This window comes from Lygodium microphyllum, chromosome 16, assembly GCF_053477565.2.
Source record: "Lygodium microphyllum isolate KBCC chromosome 16, Lygodium_microphyllum_v1.1.10, whole genome shotgun sequence".
Taxonomy (NCBI): Eukaryota; Viridiplantae; Streptophyta; class Polypodiopsida; order Schizaeales; family Lygodiaceae; genus Lygodium; species Lygodium microphyllum.
In genome coordinates this window covers 133,077,741-133,100,659 of record NC_141150.1, presented here as the reverse complement: position 1 = coordinate 133,100,659, position 22,919 = coordinate 133,077,741, and the positions used below count along the sequence as shown (strand labels likewise).

Genomic DNA, 22,919 nt, shown 5'->3' with positions numbered 1-22,919 from the left:
AATTGTGAGCACCAACTTGGGTGTCCTATCGTGATTGCCACTTGCCCCTTCTGCACATACAGAGAGAAAGAGATTGAGCATGAGAGCAAGACAGAGAAAGAAACGGGCTGCCTGTAGTCCACCCTTGTTATGCATTAATTGTCTGCCCTGCAGACAAGTGTGTCTTCAGCACAGGACTTGTCTGCTCTACTGTGCCACCTGACAGGCTTGCACTACTCGTGCTGCGACTCGTCTTGCAGCAAATGTCTCATCCCGCTCTTTCATGGCAGACCTGAATTTGATTGATGGTGTTGCAGCCTTGGCTCCAGATATGGATGTGGAAGAGGATGATGTGGAAGAAGACATGGTGCACAGCACTAATGAGATGGTCCCACTCCCTACAAACGCTCAACAATCAATCAAACATAGCATCTCCATGATGATTCTATTGCCGCCCTGGAGACCTATGCCTTGGGGGATTCCCCACCTCACTCTTATGCTCACGTGGCTTCTACTTTGTAGGATTTACCACACCCCAATTGGGAATGGTTACCTGAGTTTGTGAACTCTCTCTTGGAGGAGTATGTTCACCATAATCATCGAGTGATTCCTGCTTGCGGGGAGGAAGAGATTTTGGATGCACAAGTCCATTTCTAAGAGGTCCTTTGCTCCTTCCGTGCTTTTCATGCGCAAGATGTCACTCTCTTTTCCACCAGTTGGATTCCCCTCCTAACTCGGATTCATCAGTGGCTAACATCTCTTCTTCAAACTAATTGTGTCAAGGAGATATTTGCAGGTCTGTGTGATTTCTATAAGGTTGTGCTTCTTTCTACTTCAACATGAGATTTTCTTCTCTATCAGCAACACCTTTTCTTTGATAAACAGTTGGTGCATATTGTCCCATGGCATCCAATGGCGCATTTCCAATGTTTGATTGAGCAAGCATGTCCATTATGGGTGGAAGTGGAGAGTTCCCCGGCTATTTATTGGGCCCTTCTCAAGGATGCAGTGGTTGTAGTAGATCATGTATTGGTGTCCCCCAAGTTTGAAGGCAGCACAGCAACCAACTGTGTATGCTATGGGGTACTGCTAGAAAGAGACCCAATACATTGTGCCTTCATTGTAGCAGTATGCGGCCTCTTTGGTTTCGGCTCAAGTAGGGTACTTTTGCTGGTCACTATTTCTCCTCTGGTCAATTGGGCCAAATGCCCAAATAAAAAGAGTATCATGGTGGGGCAGCCCATGGACAAGGATCACACCACACCTCTACCTTTTGTTGAGCGGCAAATTGTTAAGCTCACTCTATCCAAAAGCAAGCAATCAGCTCCTTTGAATCCAGATTCACAAGCATGGATGGAAGCTCGACACCGTAAGGGAAAAGCCAAAGGAGACTTCCGTGCCCACAACACCCGTGGACCCTTCTTCACAAGAAACAACAGGTAATATCAAAAAGAAAGTTTTCAAATATCCAATTTAAAGTGCTACAGGTAATATCGCAAAAGGTGCAATCTTGTTATCATAAGGTCGAGCATTAGCTTTTTGAGAACAAGAAACTTGATCGTGCACAACACAATTATTCTGATTATGAGAGGCCACTCGACTCCATTAAAGGCAAATGTCAACTTGACCCTGAATATTCCAAAATATGGAATACAATTATGGAAAAGGTGATCGAAATTAAAGGTCCTCCACCTAGAAAGTAGTATGAAGACTCTTGGCATATATATAGGTATCTTCTCTCCACTCTGTCATTCACCTCCATCTTGTTGGTGTTTGGTGGGGTAGCTTGGCAGGGGGGGGAGAGAGAGAGAGAGAGAGAGAGAGAGAGTTCTTGGGTGTTTAAACCTTGCAAAAGGCTTCAGCTAACCACGTTTATCATCTCATGATTAAGAATCATCATTGGTTGGTCGATGAAGGCAATGCGACTTGGGGTATGCATAAATCTAAGGTCTAGTGGAATATGAATATGATGGAGGGCTCGCTAAATAAGACACCCTTTAAATGCAAGGTCTTTCTCTGGTGAGTGATCATTGGTAGGCTGCCTCTCACCTAGGCTCTTTCAAAGCGCCGAGTATTCAATGGCAATTGCTTCTTTTGCACAACCACCGTGGAGTCCTCACGTCATCAATTTATCTCTTGCCCTTTAGCCAAGAAAATTTCGACTTTCTTGTTAAATATTTTGAGAACTATGGCTGTTGGTCCGTTGTTGTACCCCTCTGATTGGGCTTTTTCCTACTTAAAATACCCCACCCCGCTGCAGCAACATATGAAGCTTATGTTTCATTTTCTCAGATTATGCAGTTGTTGGCATAATTGGGCTACCCCGAATGCTTTTCATCTTTGACCCAACAGTAGCTGTTCAAGGAAAAATTGCTAGAATCAAGGGTCTCTTGCATTGGCAGTTAGATCTTATATTCTATATGCTGATCTTCTTCCTTGGGAGAATTTGGTACCTTGGCATACAACAAGCTCCTCTATTCAACTATCCCGACTTTGTATCTTTTTCTACATGATGGCCACGTGCCATCCTGCATATTGTAATCTTGTAATCCTATACTTTTTTCGTAATTAATACAATTGTGCTAGAGAGAGAGAGAGAGAGAGAGAGAGAGAGAGAGAGAGAGAGATTATTTTAATACTTAGAGAGAGAGAGAAGAAGAGAATCGATGGCGTCCGGTATGGCTACTACGACCTGACCCTTCGCGTTGATTCTGTCGGAGCCTGAACGCCTGCGCAATCCCGCTCTGCGTCAGCGTGCAGAGTCGAGGCAGCCACACACACACACACACACACACACACACACACACACACACACACACACACAGAGAGAGAGAGAGAGAGAGAGAGAGAGAGAGAGCAGAACTGTTTTAGGGTTTCTTTTTCATCTGTGCTGCTGTTTTAGGGTTTCGAATTCCTGTACAGACCTGTTTTTAGGGTTTCGAAATCGGCTGCAGAACTGTTCTAGGGTTTCGTTTTCATCTCTGCGTGACAGCAGCTGTGCTGACTCTGTTGAGAGAGAGAGAGAGAGAGATCTTCAGCGAGGCAGTACTGGAATTCTGCGGGTATAGACAGACTGTGGCAGCAGGTTTGTCATTGTAAACGTGACTGCAGACTGAAGACACCTGTGACAAAGGATGACAGCAAACTATTCATCTGTACCTATTTGTAAATACGCATACAGAGAGAGAGAGAGAGAGCGCCCTGCAAATAGCTTCAGATCTCTTGTTAAAGTGGTGATACAACATGGTTCGTCTGGACATGGCCTTTATTGACCAAACGGTGGCAGCCCTTGGTCCGGATTCGGAAACAAAGGAACCAGAGGATATGGTTCCTTGCACAAAGGAGATGCCACCTGGTCCTGACTTCCAACCTGCGGGCAAATGCACCAAGCATACTTCGGAAGATACAATGGATCATCAGGAACGTTCTTATGCTCAGGTTGCTTCTGATTTTGTGGATTCTCAAGATGTTGACTGGGAGCATTTGTTGGAGTTTGCCAACACTTTGCTTGGTGATTATGTTCAACATAATCATGAAGCGTTTTCTGACTCTGAATTTGAAGATGTTCTGGAAGCCCCTGTCGATCCTAAAAATGTTTTGCGCTCATTCTCAGTGTTTTATGAACGAGCTGTTATACTCTTCTTCACTGGTAGGATCCCAGTGATTTCCTATATTCGCCAGTGGCTGCAAAGTCTACTACAAGGGGAGTGTGTTGAAGAGATTTTTGTTGGGCCCCGAGGCTTTTATGAGGTGCTGTTGAAATACGAGAAGCATCGTGCCCATCTGTTGACTAAACTGCTATTGTTCTTTGATCGCCGTTTGGTCCATCTTGTGCCATGGCGCCCAATGGCAGATTTTCAGCGCTTGTTTCAACGCAAATGCCCGGTGTGGGTTGAAGTGGAAAACTGTCCGGCTATCTATTGGCCACTGTTAAAGGATGCCATAGTCGTTGTGGGCACTGTTTTGGTTCCCCCGAGCCTAAGGGCCACGAATCGTAACCGTTTGTGTATGTTATGGGACACTGCTCAGAAAAGGCTTGCTTGGTTACGTCTTAATTGCTTTGGCATGCATCCTTTGCACTTTCGTTTGAAATGGGGTAACTTTGCAGGGCATTGTTTTTCGTGTGGAAAATTGGGGCATTTTATGGCCGAATATCCAGCGAAGCAACAGACTTTAGATGCTGAGCATATTTTGCCTCCCATGGAAGATATGGTACTTGATGCTCCGTCGCAGGATGCGACCCAGCTACCTAAAGTTTTGGATAAAGGCAAACAACATGTTTCGGGTTTGGATTCCCGTGACAATGACTGGGTAGATGTGCGTGCCAAAAAAGGTAAAAGGTTTGATGCTGGCATGGCAGGTACTGTGCCTAATGCTTTACAAGATTCCTTGCGTACTTATATGCGCAGGAAAGACATGTTGTCTTCAGAGCACACTACTCATGCTATGGTTTCTTCTGCTCCTCGCAATCAGCCCACTAGGAAAGTATATACCGATGGTCTAAAGGGTCCATCCTCTAAGTTGGCTTTTGATGCTAGAGGTAAGGTGATTACCCCATGGGATCATCATGATCGGTGTTCCATCCCCAAGACAATGGATACACCGCCTACCTCTAAATCTGGCCGTCAGAACTCTTTTGCCGTGTTAGCTGATTTTTTGGATGAGGGAGTCCTTGGCATTCTAGCAGAAGAGGTTAAATCGATGCAAGCTTTGCCTCGTTCCTGATTTTCTCTTTCGAATACACATGAAGATAGCCACGTGGAATGTGCAAGGCATTTGTTCTCGCAATAAGCAACATGCCATGTGGAGTTTATTACATGAGAATCAGTGGGATGTCTTGTGTGCTATTGAGCAAAAAGTCACGGTGAAGCACGAAAAGTTGTGGATTGCCATGGGTTTCGCTTGTTTTATGCAAGGACACATGTCATGCATTATTCTGGTGTGCTTATGATTGTACATGAGAAATATCAGCCTGTTCTTATTAAAAATGATGTACATGGTCGTTTTGTGGTGATTGAAGTTTTATTTAAAGGAGAGACTTTATGGTTACTTGGGTTCTATGCTCCAAATGACCCTTTATCCCGTCGGGATCTTTGGAATACTTTGCAGACCTCCTTGTCACTTGGCAGACGGGGTTTTTTGATGGGGAATTTTAATATGTGTGTTAATCCTTCACAGTCCACATCAGAGCATTCGGTGATAGACGCTCCGGAAAGCTGTGCGTGGAATGCGTTTGCTCTTACTGTACTTAAGCAAGATCTCTGGTCATGGCTACACCCTTCTTCTATAGGGTTTACTTTTCATTCTGCGCAGTATACAACTACATGGTCACGGTTGGACCGCGTGTACATCATGCAGGATGATGCTTTTCTTCCTGAGATGCTAGAAATAAAAGTGTTGCAGCAATATGCCTTGTCGGACCATTTTCCTCTACAGCTTGAGATGCTTCTACAACCCATTGCACCTTTTAAGCAATTTCTGGATAGACTCCCTTTGCATTTCAACTCGTCTTATTTGAAGCATTCAATCTTTCAAGGTTATATAGAGCAATTGATTGATAGATTTTTATTAGACTTCTCCTCTGAGGGCAATGCTTCTTTTGAACGATTGCTCTCTAATGTGCAATGGGTTGTTCGGCAGTATGGGATCCATCATGCCTCTCTTTGTCGGCGGCATCGACAAGCAGCGGAGGAATTACTGGCTTTGGTTCGTTCTCTACTAGTGGAGACTCCAGATGATGTATTTCTGCTACCACTGGCGATGCGCTTGGCTGATCTTATTAAAGAGTTTCAGTTGAAATCATATCAGCAGGCCAAATTGCAAAATTTGACTACGAATTTGCAAGATAGTGCTTGTCAGTCTCATAAGTTCTTTCGAGCTCTACATGCTTCTCCTGCTCGAGAAAATATGACTAGACTCCAAGATCCAACAGGTCAAATGGTTGTTGATCCTCAAACTATTGTGAATATGTGCAGGAATTATTCTCTCGACCTTCTTGGTTCTTCTCCTTCACCTTCTGACCAAGCTACTCATGCACGTTCAGTTTTCTATGATTTTGGTCCGCAATCAGGTTCCACAAGACATGCAAATTACTTTGGAGACAGATATTCGTGAGGCGGAGGTTATGGATGTTTTGTTATACTTGCCCAAGGATAAAACTCCCGATTGGGATGGTCTCACCAATGAATTCTTTGAGGTTTTTGCTATCCGACTGGTAAAACCATTGACGCCTATGTTTTAGCAAGTTTGGGAAACGGGGTTCATGCATTCCTCATGGAAAAAATGACTTATCTAATTGCTTCCAAAAGTTCCTTCGCCGTCTATGTTGAAACATTGGCGACTAATTTCCTTAATGGGTTTTATGTATAAAATCTTTTCCAAAGTGATGGTGAATCGGCTGCATAAGCATTTTCCTGCCATTGTGCATCCTCTTCAATATGGTTTCATTAAGGGCCGAAACATTCTACATAATGTCTTAAATGTGCAAATGGCTATTGACTATGCAAGGCACTCTAATCAAGAGGTGGTATTGATTCAATTGGACCGGCAAAAGGCTTTTGATTATTTAGACTGGTCTTTCATTGCAAAACTTATGTCTACTATGGGCCTTGGTACTCGGATGTCTTGTTTGATCTACACCATTAGTGCTACGGCTTCATATCGAGTTATGCTGAATGGTGGTGTTACCGAGCCATTTGTCCTTGCACGCTCTGTGAGACAGGGTTGCCCTTTGAGTCCTCTCTTTTTTGCCCTTGCAACTCATCCGGTTCTTTCGATGTTATCTCATATGGCAGCTTCTACTAAGTTGGCAGGATTGTCTCTTCCTTTTGAACAGCACTTCATTAGTCAATCCTTGGTTGATGACAGCTTTATGATTTTGCGTACAGACAAGGATAATCTTCGCAAAGCATTAGATGTTTGGACTCTCTTTGGTCATGCTTCCGGTCTTCATATCAATGCTTTGAAATCAACCATTCTCAGTTGCACGGAGTCAGATTTGCAGTCATTGGACTGGCAGGGAATGGTATTTCCCCGTGGTTCCATTCTCAGGCATCTTGGGTACCCTTTGGGTGTTGATGTTTGGCCGAAGCAACTACTAGAGTGGATTTCACAGAAACTGACAGCTAAGCTTCTGTATTGGAAGTCAAAGGCTTGGCCCTTCCATGTTCGCGTCAAAGTGGCTCAGACAATTATGTTGCCAATGCTCACATATTTCTTGCCATTGTTGCCTTGGACTACTACTACATTGAATGTTGTTACTCAGTACATTCGTTTCATGTTATGGAAGGAGGACTCCTTGTATGCAGGCATTTCATGGATTTCTTAGTCGCATGCATGTACTCCCAAACGCATGGGTGGTGGGGCTATTTTGGATGCCAAAACTCATATGCTAGCACTCCGTCGGTCTCTTTTTCGTGCCATGTGCTTGGATCATCACCCGTGGGTCTTTATAGCCCGTTATTTTCTTGAGGATCACGGGCTTGTGCATGGTAATACCCAAATTCAAAGCTCCTAGTGGCATGTTCTTAATGCACACTCTCGGTTTTCTAATCCTTCATCATCCCTGCTTGCTCATTTGGTATGTTCTTGGAAATTGGTTCTCTAGAAGGCTCAGTGGCATCCAGCGGAGGACCGCTTAGCTACTAACTCTTTTCAACTGGAATTGTTGGCAGCCTCGCAATTACTTTCTTGGGAAGGCAAACATGAGCTCAGACCAAAATTTAACCGCATGGCACGTTTGGGCTTGACTTCAGTTGCAGATACCACCCTTGCCAGTCGCAATGTGTTGATATCGTTTCATACAGCCAGGAGGCTTTTCAGAATCCCTCGTGGATATTGTGATTTATGGGTACAGCTTTTGATGGTGCTCCAGAGCAGACAACCCTTTCCTGCCTTGCTTTGGATCGTCCCTGGCAGGACTAGGACCTTGCAGGCCGGCTGAATTTGGAAAAGGCCTCAGCTAACCAGGTGTATCATCTTTTGATTAAAGATCATCAATGGCTGGTTACTAAAGCTAATACTATATGGGGATTGCGTAAATCTCAGTCATGGTGGAAGGTAACTGTGATGGAGGGCTGGTTGAACAAGACACCTTTCAAATGTAAGGTCTTCCTTTGGAGGGTGATGATTGGTGGTCTTCCTCTTGCTTCACCCCTTTCCAAGCGTTGAATCTCCAACGGCAATTGTTTCTTTTGCACCACCAGTGTGGAATCGGCCCGTCATCGATTTATTTCTTGCCCTCTTGCTAAGATAATCTGGTCACTCTTGTCAGCGGTTTGGCAAGCAGTGGTTGGTTTCTCGCTAAGCCCTTTTGATTGGGTTTTTGTGCGGCCCAAATACCCCACAGCGGCAGAGTCGCATATGAAGATATTGTTTCACTTTCTCAGATACTGGGGCTGTTGGCAGAATTGGACCATTCGGAATGCTTTTCTTTTTGATTCAGCCTCTAATGTTCAAGGACATATTGCTAGGCTTAAAGGTCTCTTGCATTGGCAGATAGATCTCATTCGGCACTCTGACTTACTCCCTTGGGAGGACTTACTTCCCTGGCATATGGCAATTTCCTCTGCGTCTTTGCCATGACTTTTGTAACTCTTTTGCCATTTAGTACTTTATAAATATAACATCCATTACGTTTTATAAAAAAAGAGAGTCATTATTTTAAGAGAGATGGATCTTGCTGTGGGACCTGTCCTGGGTGGCGACCTGCCCTGAGTTGCGACCTGATCTGACCTGTACTGATTGACCTACCTACCTGCGTGCCTCCAAAATTATGGTCTCAGATCTGCGGATTAGGGTTTCGACTATCAGGCGGGATCTCTGTTCCAGCTTCCTCACTAACAAGCACAGGCTTCAGTACTGACGCAGACAGTTTGGGAAACAGCGATCAGTTCATGGCTTGACAGGGCATCTGTCCTGGGCAGAGACATGAGGACAGAAAGAGTGATGGAGAGAACAAGAGAGGGAGAGAGAGACAGCAGAAGATCATAGGTTGCTGCCTGCAAACTGTTGCGCAGAGAGAGAGAGAGAGAGTTTTTTACTGTGTCCCGGGAGGCGGAGGTTTGAGAGAGAGAGAGAGAGAGAGAGTTTTTTACTGTATCCCGGGAGACGGAGGTTTGAGAGAGAGAGAGAGAGAGAGAGAGAGAGAGAGAGTCACCATCAGATGGTGGAGACCAAGAGACAGGTCACTACAAAGGTGAATAAATTATGGCATATTAGGGATGGCAAAAAGAAGTGGCAGGAAAGGTTCCTTCAGCTTTGGAAGTCCAAGGTTCCCTATTAGGGGAAAGTCTTCTTGTGGAGACTGCTGATTGGTGGTCTTCCAACTGGAGAGGTGTTGCGTGCTCGAAGATTTCTGCCGGTCGTTGTGTATTTTGCACTACATGTGATGAAACATAGCTTCATCTTTTTGCCTCTTGTCCAGTTGCGCGACAGATCTGGTGTTTTATTTCCCGTGTGTGGCTCTTGGCTACTCAGCTACGCATAACAGCCCGTTCATGGATTATGGGAAAGCTGCCCTCCATGCCTTCTTTGCATTCTGATTATTCCTGCTTGTTCCAATTTTTGAGATGGACTGCCTTATGGCATATTTGGCGTACTCGGAATGCCTTTATTTTTTATTCGGTCTAGGGCATCCATGGTCATGTGGCCCATATTTGCGGTTTAGTGCTATGGCAGATTTCTTCTATGATATCAGCTGACCTTGTTCTTCCTGACATTGCTACCCCCTGGTTGGCTATCGTTCGCTCTACACTAGCGGTGTGATTTTCTATGTGTTAAAGTCTTGATAGTCTTTCATCACTTTCTTGGAGGACCTGATGGTCTGATGTAATAGAATGTAAGAGATTTAGTGAGAATGCTGACCAGATGGTCTGATGTATATATTCTTTGGAGAGAGAGTTCTAAGCTGACTTGATGGTCTGATATAAAATATTTACTTAATTCAATTACCTTCACGAAAAAGAGAGAGAGAGAGAGAGAGAGAGAGAGAGAGAGAGAGTCATCCCAAAAACAAAGAGAGAGAGAGAGAGAGAGTTGCGTTAGGTGTCAGGCATCAGGCGTCACTCTCGTTAGGCATCAGGCGTCAAGCGTCATTCGCGTCAACATCTCATCACAGCATCCCGTATCGCATCAGGCATCAAGCGTCAGGAGTCAGGCGTCAACATCCCGTCACGCATCAGGCATCAGGTGTCAACATCCCGTCAAGCATCCCATCAAGCGTCAAGCCTCAAACCTGCAGATCAGGGTTTCGACTGTCGGGCGCGATCTCTATTCCAGCTTCCTTACCATGAAGCACAGGCTTCAGTACAAACGCAAATAGTTTAGGGAACAGCGAGCAGTTCATGGCTTGGCAGGGCATCTGACTTGGATAGAGACAGGGACAGAAAGAGTGACGGAGAGGACAACAGAGGGAGAAAGAGATAGCAAAAGATCATAGGGTTTCGATCAGCCGCCGCCTTGTGCGCTTCTATCACCGTTGCATACTTTCTCGGCTCGATATATAATACCTAGCATTAACAGAACTCGATGCCTAGGCTGCACCATTTCTGACACCTCCTGCATCACCTTGGCACTCCCTGCACCTTCCATTTGATTCTGTAAGGAGGACTTCTCCTACCAGCGACGAAATGGAAAGCGACACTCTGGCTCTGCAATCTAATGGCATCGATATGGCCTTTCTCGATTAGTAGATCGGGCAAGGGAATGACAAAGACTTCGCCGATCCCGATGGTGATTCCTCGGCTCATGAACTCGAGCCATTGCAGGATAGTGAAGAGATGGGTAAATGTTGTAGGATGTCGGTCGAAGAACTGGTCTTCGGCCCGAATTTGTCTCAACCAGAGGTTCATGTTTGGTGTTGACAGCCTGATGGATCTTTACAGTTCATGTTGGCCACTAACAATCATTTTATGTCAGATTATGTCCATCTTAATGAGGATAAAGCTAACGCACTATTGGATGGGGATCAAGTAGTTGCAGTCATGGGAACCGACCTAGTTTTACAACAGATAGCTGCTTTTCATGAGAGGGCAGCCATATTTTATTTTATTGGAAGGACTCCTTTGATACCTAGAATTCGTGCTTGGCTACAGTCTATGCTTGCCAGTTTTGAACAGTGCTCCGAAGATGTTTCAGGGCGTATGCAGGTCCCTTTGGTGGAAGAGATTTATGATGGCCGAAAGGGGTTCTTTGAGGTTCTTTTTCGTTTTGCAAAAGTACGAGCTCTTATTATGCAACGCATTCCTTTGTTTATGGATGGGCAACTAGTTCATGTGGTCCCTTGGAGGCCCATGGCAGAGTTTTAGGAGGCGTTGAGACGCGTGGTGGATTTCCCTGCGCATCTCTGGAGACTCCTCCCTCTGGTTTTGAGAACCATTGGGGAGGTTTTGGTGGAACCTTGGTTGGCTTCCCACAATCGGAATAGGACATGTATGCTTTGGAATATATGGAAACCTTGCACGACGAAGATTTGTTTTGAGGTTCCAAGGCTACAAACGTTGGTATATGAGTTGAAATGGGGTACTTTTGCAGGACATTGTTTCAGTTGTGGCCAGTTGGGCCATTTCATTTCAGAATGCAACAAAAATACGGAGGTAGGGCAATGCCCTATGGACCCAGATATGGAAATGCAAGAGCACCTCCCTCAGCAGACGATTCAGAAGCCCGTGGCTCATCCTGAGCAGCTTTCCCAACATGGTTGTAATGAAGGCAAGAAGGACATTTCCCATGGTGATGGGGAGCGTGCTTCGCTTGCGGGTGGGCAAAATTTGCGTCTTCAGAAGGATTCTTGGGTTATAGTGGTTCGTCATAATGCAAGACAGGATTCTCGCTCCACTCTTGCCCATCCTCCGCCACCCCCTATCACTCAAACCTTTCAACGTAGAGGAAGGGGGTTTTATATGAAACCCCAATTTTCGCCTGCTCCAGTAATAGAAGATAAAAGGCCTTCTAATTTTGCTTTGCGCTTCAATGCTCATGGAAGGCTTGTGCCTCCTCGCGATGTTTTCTACTCCCAACAACAACACTTCTCTTTTCGTGCTTCCATTGCTGCCTTGCAGAGGGAAAATCTTGTTGATGTTATTTGAGGTGAAATGGAGAGATTCCAGGCTACCGAGGCTATTCATGTAAAAGGGAAAGGGAAAGCGGCGGTTCAGTAGTTCTTCTTAGTAGTGATTCATTATGAAAATTGCTCTGTGGAATGTGAAAGGTATTTCTTCGAACAAAGCAGTATCGGTTGTGGAAAGTGGCGCTAGCTAGAAAATGGGATGTTTTCTGTGCTGTGGAGCATAAACAGCACGCTTTGACTGGATCTTCATATATATATAAGGATTATGCAGTTTTCTTTAGTGGTCGTCCTCTGTACAGATCGGGAGTTATGTTGGCTGTCAAATTCTCCCCACAACCATCGTTGGTCTCTCAAGACCCTCCTGGGCGATTTTTGATTCTTGAAATAATTTATGAGGGTGAGGTTTTGTGGATTGTAGGGGTGTATGCTCCTTCTAATGCAAGGGAACGTCATCAGCTTTCAGAAGACCTGCACTGCCTTGCCATGGCTCGTCAAGGCTTTGTTATGGGTGATTTTAATGCCTGTATTTCTGCAGATCAGGCGACCTCTCCGCATTCGATTATGGATGGTCCTGAGAGATCAGGTGACCTCTCCGCATCTTTGAAACAGGACATGTGGTCCTAGATGTATCCAGCAGAAGCTGGATACACTTATCGTTCTTTTTAGCATCCAGACACTTGGGCTAGACAGGATAGAATATACATGTGCCAAAGTGAATCTTTTCTTCCTGCGGTCATCGATATGTGCGTGGAAACACAGCATGTTTTGTCAAATCATTACCCTTTGGTCCTAGAAATGAGCCACAGACCTGTTCATGCATTTAAGGCTCTCCTTGCCCATTTGCCTCTTCAGTTTAATCAATCTTTTTTTACAGCAAAATCAGTTTTTGGAAGGTTTTCAGCAATTGATAGCCTCTTTTAGCTCGAGGATCCTATCTACAAGGATGGCAGTATTGGCGGTTTTTAGGGATAATGTGCGAGCGTTATCCCGACAATATGGTATTCAGCATGATTCCTCGTTTCGAGCTGAATTGCAGCATGCTTAATCCTTTTAGCTCATTCCTTGTCTCTATGTGAGACTAGGGATTCCAATGATTACTTCCTCACATGCATTGAATGGCTGAAAGGAAGGGTCCAATCTCTTCAGGAAGAGGAATATGCAAAATACAAACTATTGGCCAGAGCTGATGTTTTATATGATAACAATTATCAAACTCATCAATTTTTTGCTCATCTACATCAGAAATATACCTAGGAAAATATTGTGCTCTTAAAGGATGGGCAAGGTGATATGGTGACCGATCCTACCTCTATTATTCGGATGACTATTGACATTTATAGTGCCCTGTTGGGTCCGCAAGAGATTCTTTCTTATGCTGTCCTCTCTGCTCGAACATATATTTATGACCTGGTTAGTAATTAGGTCAAACCAAAATGGGTGAATCTAATGGAGATTGATATTTCTGAAGATGAAGTGGAAGAAGTGCTATCTCACTTGCCTCGAAGGAAAAAGTCCAGGCTGGGATGGGCTTCCTAATGAGTTGTTTTCAGCCCATGTGCAACTGCTTAAGGACCCATTGACTCGCGTGTGTCACCAGGTGTGGAACTCTAGTATCATCCCTTCGGATTGGAAGATTGCTATCATCAGGTTGTTGCCCAAGGTTTCCTCTCCGACCTCTATGAAACAATGGAGCCCCATTTCTGTTATGGGATCGTTATATAAAATCTTCTCCAAAATTATTGCCAGCGGATTGCAGAAAGTTTTTCCGCACCTCATTCATCCACGTCAATACGGTTTTATTAAAGGTTAGAATATATTGCTCAACATTTTGAATGTTCATCTCGGAATTGACTATGCCAAAGCTTCTAGCCAACAGGTTGTTATGCTTCAGCTGGATATTGAGAAGGCATTTAATCATGTCAGCTCGTCTTTCTTGCAACAATTAACGTCTACAATGGGTTTTGGGCCCCTTATGATTTCTCTAGTCGATACCATCAATCAAGGTGTTGTGGCCCGTATTGCTCTTAATGGAGGGATTACGGAGAAAACTGCCTTATCTCGGTCCCTTCGGCAAGACTCTCCTCTCAGCCCTTTACTCTTTGCTTTGGTAACTCACCCCATGCTCTCATTATTGGATAAGTTGGCAGCCATACGCTTAATTCTACAAGGCCTTTAAAGGTCTCCCAGTTTTTTCTTCTTTATTATTGGATAGCTTCCTGGCAAGAGATGCTTCGTTTTGCAGTTTGGCGTCCCCCGGATATTTGTAAAGAGGAAAATTTGCTGCAAGGAGAAATACTAGCTTTCTCAAGGTTGTTGGATTGGCCATAAAAGGATTTGCAACGAGACAAGTTCAATCGGATGGCTAGGTTGGGGTTGAAGACAATCCGTGATGGTGTTATTCCTGGGCAGCCCCGTCTTTATTCCTTTAGGCGTATTCGTCAGTACTTTAGGGTACCTTGTGGATATAGGGTCATTTGGTCGTCCATACAGGAGAAACTTCAGAGGTTCTTTCCTTTGCCTGCGTTACAGCCATTGGATCCTTGGCGTGACTAGATGTTCGTGCTTCCCGATGACTTTGGGAAAAGGTCAACTAGTCAGATATATCATCAAATGGTGGAAGCCAAGAATTGGGCCATGGGGAAAGTGAATAGGTTATGGCATCGTAGGGACAGTAAAAAGAAGTGGCGGGAAAGATTTATCCAGCTTCGGAAGTCTAAGGTCACGTATCAAGGGAAAGTGTTCATGTGGCGGCTGCTCATTGGGGGTCTTCCAACGGGTGAGTGCTCTGTGCCCGAAAGATCTCTACTGGTCGTGTTATCTGCACTACATGTCATGAGACATTGCTTCACCTCTTTGTCTCTTGCCCCGTAACGTGACAGATCTAGAATTTCATTTCCTGTGTGTGGTTCTCAGTGACTCAGCACCGCCTATCGGTTCGTTCCTGGCTTATGGGAAATATGTCCTCTATGCCCTCTTTGAGTTCAGATTATTCGTGCCTATTTCATTTCCTTAGATGGACAGCCCTGTGGCATATATGGCGTACTTGCAATGCCTTTATTTTTTATGCAGCATCTGGCATCCATGGGCATGTGGCCCATGTGCGTGGAATAGGGTTATGGCAAATCTCCTCTATAATGTTAGCAGACCTAGTTCTTCCGAATATTGCTACTCCTTGCCTGGCGATTGTTCGCTCTACTCCAGTTGTTCCTTCTGTTTGATCTATTAGTACTGTTCATGTAATAGGTTGTTCTGACCTGATAGTCTGATGTAATAGAAAGTAAGAGATACAGAGAGAATGTTGACCTGATGGTCTGATGTAAATATTCACTATCTAATTCAATTATTTTCACGGAAAAAAAAAGGAACAGTTTTAGATTGAGCCTAGCAAGAGAGTGAGAGAGAAAGAGATAGAGAGATTTCTTTTATGGCAAATCTGCAGGTGTCAAATGGTATTGATGTGGCCTTTCTCGACCAGCATATAGGGCATGGGGATGATAAAGATTTGGTGGAACCAGATGGTGACTCGTTGGCTGAGGATTTTGGGCAACTGATGGATGGGAATGAGATGGGTAAACATCATAAGATGTCAGTTGATGAACCAGTTTTATGTGCCCCGAATTTGCCTCAGCAAGATGTTCATGCTTCATGCTCACAAACTGATGGGTCTCTTTAGTTTATGATTGCCACTGCCAACAATCTTATGTCGGATTATGTTCATGCCAATGAGGGTAAAGCGAGCTCTTTACCAAAAGGGGATCATGTGGTTGCTATCATGGAAACTAACCTAGGCTTACAACAGATTGCTACTTTCCATGAGAGGGCAGCCATCTTTTACTTTACGGGAAGGACTCCTTTGATTACTAGGATTCATGCTTGGCTGCAGTCCATGCTTGTCAGTGCTGAGGTGTGTCAAGATGATGCTTCAAGGCAAGTGCAAGCCCCTCTCATTGAAGAGATCTATGATGGACCGAGGGGGTTTTTCGAGGTCCTTTTCTGTTCCCCGGAAGTGCATGCTCACATTATGCAATGTATTCCTTTGTTCATGGATGGTCAGCTAGTACATATGGTCCCATGCACGCCTATGGCTGAGTTTCAAGGGGTAGTTAGGCAGGCATGCCCAATTTGGGTGGAGGTGGTTGATTTTCCTGCACATCTTTGGCAACTTCTAGCTTTGGTTTTGAGAACCCTTGGTGAGGTATTGGTTGAGCCTTGGTTGGCCTACCTCAATAGGAACAGGGACTGTATGCTTTGGGATACATGGAAACCTCGCCCAACCAAAATTCGTTTTGAGGTTCTCGGGTTGTGAATGTTGGTTTATAAGCTTATATGGGGCACGTTTGCTGGACATTGTTTTAGATGTGGCCAATAGGGCGTTCTCTAGATCCTCACATCGCATGGATATGCAAGAGCATCATCCCCAGCAAATGGTTCAGTAGCCAGAAGCTAATCCTATGTCTCTTGTCGAGCATGGACATGGACATGATGATTGAAATAAGGATGGTTCCCAAGCTGGTATTGAGCGTGCATCACTTCCGATTGGTCGGAATTTGCCTCCTCAGGATGATTCTTGGGTCACTATGGTTAGATATATACAAGCCTCTCAAGGCAGTCTAGGGAGAATGGGAGATAGAAGCCACGGAGGAGGAGAGTATTGCCACTTGGGGTTGCCTTCCTGCATCATTAAAAACTAATCATGACCATCCTATATACATAAGAAGTGGTGTCAAAGCTCCTCACGAGCTCGAGTCACCCTGCACATGATCCTAGCGGCTACAGAGGGAGCGGATGATCGAGGCCCAAAGCCCTACCAAAGTCGCATACATAGACAAGCACTTGTTGCCCAAAACCAACTAACAACATGCCTTCCAGATAAAGCCCTCGCTAGGTGCCACTCAATGGAAAATGTGGCATGCTCCTCTTTACACCAACCATGCTGCTTCACAAGACCAAAGGCAATGCTTTGGAGTTTGCAAGTGCTGCAATGGAAAAAGTTTGCAGACTCCCATCCTATTGCATTTGAACTAGCCAACTCCCAACTACCAAGCCTCCATGTGCCAACAACCATAGGAAATAAGACACCCTCCACGGCCTTCAGCTATCCCAAAAGCATCACCAAAAGGTTTGTCACAAGACCTCGGTATTGTTCCATTCTGCCTAATTTCTGATATGCGAGGGCGCCCAATCCATGTCCTCCTACATCAAAACATGCCTACCAATCCGTGTTGTGTAGGCCAAGACGACCTGGCACTTCTTGGCAAACGCAATGGCTAGGAAAGCCACTCCCCAACGTCCCACTCCACCTCATCAAGTGGCTGGCTCTCCCAACTCCATGGGTGCCATTCCCAAAACTCACTCCAAGGTACGTAGGGATCCAACAACCAAGTCTTCAACTGGAGTCCCCCACGAATTCTTCTCCAAGGTATAGCTAGTAGCTCCTCCTCCTATTGGCCTCTATCGAGGGCTAGCCTTCCGCGAGTCTGGACTATGAACAATACCTCATGAGGGGCACTGCCCACTCTACCTGCCACCTATAAGGGGATGCCTACTACTGAGAACCTAGATGTCTACACCTCAACAAGCAGCATTGGCTCCCAAACGAGGGGGTCCAACCAGTCCTGTCAGATTGCTCTATCAATCTCCCTCAACAAGCATCATCAACATCCATTTTCACACTCTTGACAAGCACAACAGTCACAATCGTGGTCATCGCAGCAAAGAAACATGTCTCTTTGCTTTCCAAACAAAAAGACTTCTTTTTTGACAGCCAAACAATCTTTTGCCCCCAAAAAAAGAAAAAAACAAAACAAAACAAAACAAAAAAACTTCCTTTTATCGTGCACATTTTCTTTGTGTGATATGAATGAATCATGATGTTTAAGGTCTGAATCATGGTATAGCTTGTTCAAAAATGAAACTTTGATACAAGTCAATAATGGATCATGGATATGAAACACATTATTCTCAATTGACTCTAGTATGTCATGCTTTATTACTTATGCTCTATTGGACTCTTTCATTTAAGAGAGAGTTCCAGAAGGGTTTAAAACCTCTTTTCCTAGTTTAAAACTATTAAAAAATACTTTATATGAAAATCGTGTTGCTTATTTTACCCCCTCTTGAAAGAAACTTACGGAATGTGTTTCTAACATTTTGTTTCCAAATGTTTCTGACATTTCTGGCTGCTATGCTTGTGGTGGCATGATGTGTTTAGGAAAATCACATGCTCCTCCATTCTTTTCCTCTCTGCCAATCAATCGCTGAGGTGAACTGCTTGTTTCCAGATGTGGTGCTTTCATCCTCTTCATTTCCCTCCAGCCAGAGAGAAGCACATACTAGATATTCAAAAAGGGCATGTTGATGATTTCTTTACAGTAAGAGAGGGCATTTTGCAACCACTCCTCTTACAGTATCTATTGTGGTTCTTGAGTTCACTACCTAGATCTGGCAGTTCATTGGACCTCTTCTATAGTGAGGGTTCACGGCTGAGATCTTGAGTGATGTGTTATCTCCAAGTACATGCATAAGTGTTTTGTATTTCCTGCTACTAATACCACTCAAGTTATGACCTAAAGTAGGAGCTCGACTAGTTTTAAATTCATATGGTTGATCCTACATCATAAAGAAGACATCAAAAATTGGCATAACAAAGACTAATAACCAAGTTCACATAAGCCAGTTGTACCTTTCAACTCCAACCCAAGTATCAACAAGGCAATCTGACTGCAGACCAGCATCTTTTTCCTGTCTCAGCTCTTTTTGAAGTGACAAGGCCATGTCAGAGCCTGTCCTCTGCAAAATCTGCACATAATTTCTTGTGTGCCGTATCAGTACAAACCAGCAAACTCAATAATAACATTGGGCCACAAGACACCTTACTTCATACCTCTTTGGCCTTTGCAACTATAATTTCCGCATGCGTTTTTCCCTGCAATGACTTGTCAAGCTCATTTAAAGCATCTGTGCAGATGTCAACCCAAGAATCCTGACATACAACACACATTAAAGAGCCATTATGAGCTTCATAAAAGGCCGAAATTACTCAGCCCTGGATAAAGCTACTTAGAAGATTAATTTTTCTCAAAAACCTTTGTTGGCAAATGAATCTATTGGAAATTTTTGTGTTCACTGTACCAAACATTACTTAGATTTCAAGAGCCCTTCAACCAATAATTCAAGACCACTAACAATAAAGAGCCCTTCGACCAATATTTCAGTGCTCAAAAACCTCTGTTGGCAAATGAATCTATTGGAAATTATAGTGCTCAGCACAGGACTAAGCAGGGATTTTACAGTAGTGTTTTGTGGTAAACAATGTTTAATTTTTCAGTGTGACATTTTACTGGTGTAGGCAGGTCTCTTGTAGCAGAAAGTATTTATTGGAGTAAGCATTTCCCAAGTCTCGCCACTAAATATGTCTGATCTTGTTGTTGCCTCTTGACATCCCACATGAGGCCTTGTGTTGGATTGGTATCAATCCTGCTTCTACTCAAGTGAGAATCATTCTAGGATCCCATACTCTTACTACCTCTACTCCTTTCCCTATGGAGGTCATTGATTCTAGTAGCTTTGTCTAGCATGTCATTAATGCTGGATTGATTTAGACCCAAATTTCCACTCATGGTTTCGAAGATATTTTCATCACAAATTCCCTTGATGAAAGCCTTAGTGACCGCCTTGGTAGTGGGTCTACCCACACTGGGAATTCTTTTGCACAAGCTCCTGCCCTTGGAGATATAATCTCTCATACTTTCCTCTTCTTGTTGCTTTGTGTTCATAAGCCAAAAGACAATCAAGTAGAGGTAATGATACTATGAATGCTCTACCTATATGAGTTAAACTTCCTACTAGCTATCATATAAGTTGAGACGAGAAGGATGCATCAAAAAACAAAATTGTATCTCATCATTATCCACCACAAACAACAACTAATCATTCTCCTAGCCAAAAATGGCTACGAATAGAAGATGGGGACCGGAAAGGCCAAGCCCATGGAACAGGGTCAGGGGGCAAAAATGGCATTCAAAAACATACAAATTGCAATTTATAACTATTGATACATTTTTAAATGTGGTGTATAAGGGACAGTATTTTGAAGTTTAAAAAGCCTCAATATGTTTTGTGTGTGTGTGTGTGTGTGTGTGAGAGAGAGAGAGAGATGATGGGGGATTTTAATGTGTGTTGATTCTTCACAGTCCACATCAGAGCATTCGGTGATGGACGCTCCGGAAAGTCGTGTGTGGAATGTGTTTGCTCTGCCGTACTTAAGCAAGATCTCTGGTCTTGGCCACACCCTTCTTCTACAGGGTTTACTTTCCATTTTGCGTAGTATGCAACTACATGGTCGCGGTTGGACCGCATGTACATCATGCAAAATGATGATTTTCTTCCTAAGATACTCCAAATGAAAGTGTTGCAACAATATGCCTTGTCGGATCATTTCCCTCTACAGCTTGAGATGCTTGCACAACCCATTGCACCTTTTAAGCAATTTTTGGATAGACTACCTTTGTGTTTCAACTCATCTTATTTGAAGCATTCAATCTTTCAAGGCTATATGCAGCAATTGATTGATAGATTCTTATTGGACTTCCCCTCTGAGAGCAATGCTTTGTTTGAACCATTGCTCTCTAATGTGCAACGGGTTGTTCGGCAGTATGGGATCCATCATGCCTCTCTTTGTCGACGGCATCGACAAGCAGCGGAGGAATTACTGGCTTTGGTTCGTTCTCTACTAGTGGAGACTCCAGATGATGTATTTCTGCTACCACTGGCGATGCGCTTGGCTGATCTTATTAAAGAGTTTCAGTTGAAATCATATCAGCAGGTCAAATTGCAAAATTTGACTGCGAATTTGCAAGATAGTGCTTGTCAGTCTCATAAGTTCTTTCGAGCTCTACATGCTTCTCCTGCTCGAGAAAATATGACTAGACTCCAAGATCCAGAAGGTCAAATGGTTGTTGATCCTCAGACTATTGTGAATATGTGCAGGAATTATTCTCTCGACCTTCTTGGTTCTTCTCCTTCACCTTCTGACCAAGCTACTCATGCACGTTCAGTTTTCTATGATTTGGTCCGCAATCAGGTTCCACAAGACATGCAAACTACTTTGGAGACAGATATTTGTGAGGCGGAAATTATGGATGTTTTGTTACACCTACCCAAGGATAAAAGTTCCACTTGGAATGGTCTCACCAATGAATTCTTTGAGGTTTTTGCTACTCAACTGGTGAAACCATTGACGACTATGTTTCAGCAGGTTTGGGAAACAGGGTTCATGCCTTCCTCATGGAAAGAAGGTCTTATCAAATTGCTTCTAAAAGTTCCTTCGCCGTCAATGTTGAACCATGGGAGACCAATATCTTTGATGGGTTCGATGTATAAAATCTTTTCCAAAGTGATGGTGAATCGGCTGCATAAGCATTTTCCTGCCATTGTGCATCCTCTTCAATATGGTTTCATTAAGGGCCGAAACATTCTACATAATGTCTTAAATGTGCAAATGGCTATTGACTATGCAAGGCACTCTAATCAAGAGGTGGTATTGATTCAATTGGACCGGCAAAAGGCTTTTGATTATTTAGACTGGTCTTTCATTGCAAAACTTATGTCTACTATGGGCCTTGGTACTCGGATGTCTTGTTTGATCTACACCATTAGTGCTACGGCTTCATATCGAGTTATGCTGAATGGTGGTATTACCGAGCCATTTGTCCTTGCACGCTCTGTGAGACAGGGTTGCCCTTTGAGTCCTCTCTTCTTTGCCCTTGCGACTCATCCGGTTCTTTCAATGTTATCTTCTATGGCAGCTTCAACTCAGTTGGCTGGATTGTTGCTTCCTTTTGGACAGCACTTCATTAGTCAATCTTTGGCTGATGATAGTTTTATGATTTTGCATGCGGACAAGGATAATCTTCGCAAAGCATTCAATGTTTGGACGCTCTTTGGTCAGGCGCCTGGTCTTCATATTAATGCTTTCAAATCAGCCATTCTCAGTTGCACGGAGTGAGATGTACAGTCATTGGGCTGGCAGGGAATGGTTATTCCCCGTGGTTCCATTGTCAGGCATCTTGGGTACCCTTTGGGTGTTGATGTTCGGCCAAAGCAACTACTAGACTGGATTTCACAAAAACTGGCAGCCAAGTTTCTATATTGGAAGTCGCAGGCTTGGCCCTTCCATGTTCGTCTCAAAGTGGCTCAAACAATTATGTTGCCAATGCTCACATATTTCTTGCCATTGCTGCCTTGAACTCCTACTACTTTGAATGCTCTTACTCAGTCAATTCGTTTCATGTTATGGAAGAAGGACTCCTTGCATGCCGGTATTTCATGGATTTCTTGGTCGCATGCATGTACCCCCAAACGCATAGGTGGTGGGGCTGTTTTGGATGCCGAAACTCATATGTTGGCTCTTCGTTGGTATCTCTTTCGTGCCATGTGCTTGGATCATCACCCGTGGGTATTTCTAGCCCGTTATTTTCTAGAGGATCACGGGCTAGTGCATGGTAATACCCAAATTCGGAGATCTTGGTGGCATGTTCTTAATGCGGACTCTCGGTTTTCTAGTCCTTCCTCATCCCTGCTTGCTCAGTTGGTATGCTCCTGGAAATTGGTCCTCCAAAAGGCTTGGTGGCATCCAGCGGAGGACCGCTTAGCTACTAACTCTTTTCAACTGGAATTGTTGGCAGCCTGGTGTTGCTATCGTTTTGTACAACTAGTAGGCTTTTCAGAATCCCCTGTGGATACCGTGATTTATGGGAACAGCTTTTGCTAGTGCTCCAGAGCAGACAACCATTTCCTACCCTTACTTTGGATCGTCGCTTGAATTTGGAAAAGGTCTCAGCTAACCAGGTGTATCATCTCCTAATTAAAGATC

At 44.1% G+C, this 22,919-nt stretch overlaps 1 protein-coding gene across 2 annotated transcripts in view; it reads right to left on the bottom strand.

The window, feature by feature from the left end:
* Positions 1-22,919, bottom strand: part of LOC148023454 (uncharacterized) — a 198,657-nt gene that overhangs the window by 10,881 nt on the left and 164,857 nt on the right. For both annotated transcript variants that reach the window (XM_087696424.1, XM_087696423.1), the window contains exons 11-12: positions 18,930-19,028; positions 18,729-18,844 (exon numbers count right to left, since the gene is read on the bottom strand). In XM_087696424.1, coding sequence (XP_087552550.1) covers positions 18,729-18,844; positions 18,930-19,028 — 215 coding nt within the window. The remainder of the gene's footprint in view (positions 1-18,728; positions 18,845-18,929; positions 19,029-22,919) is intronic.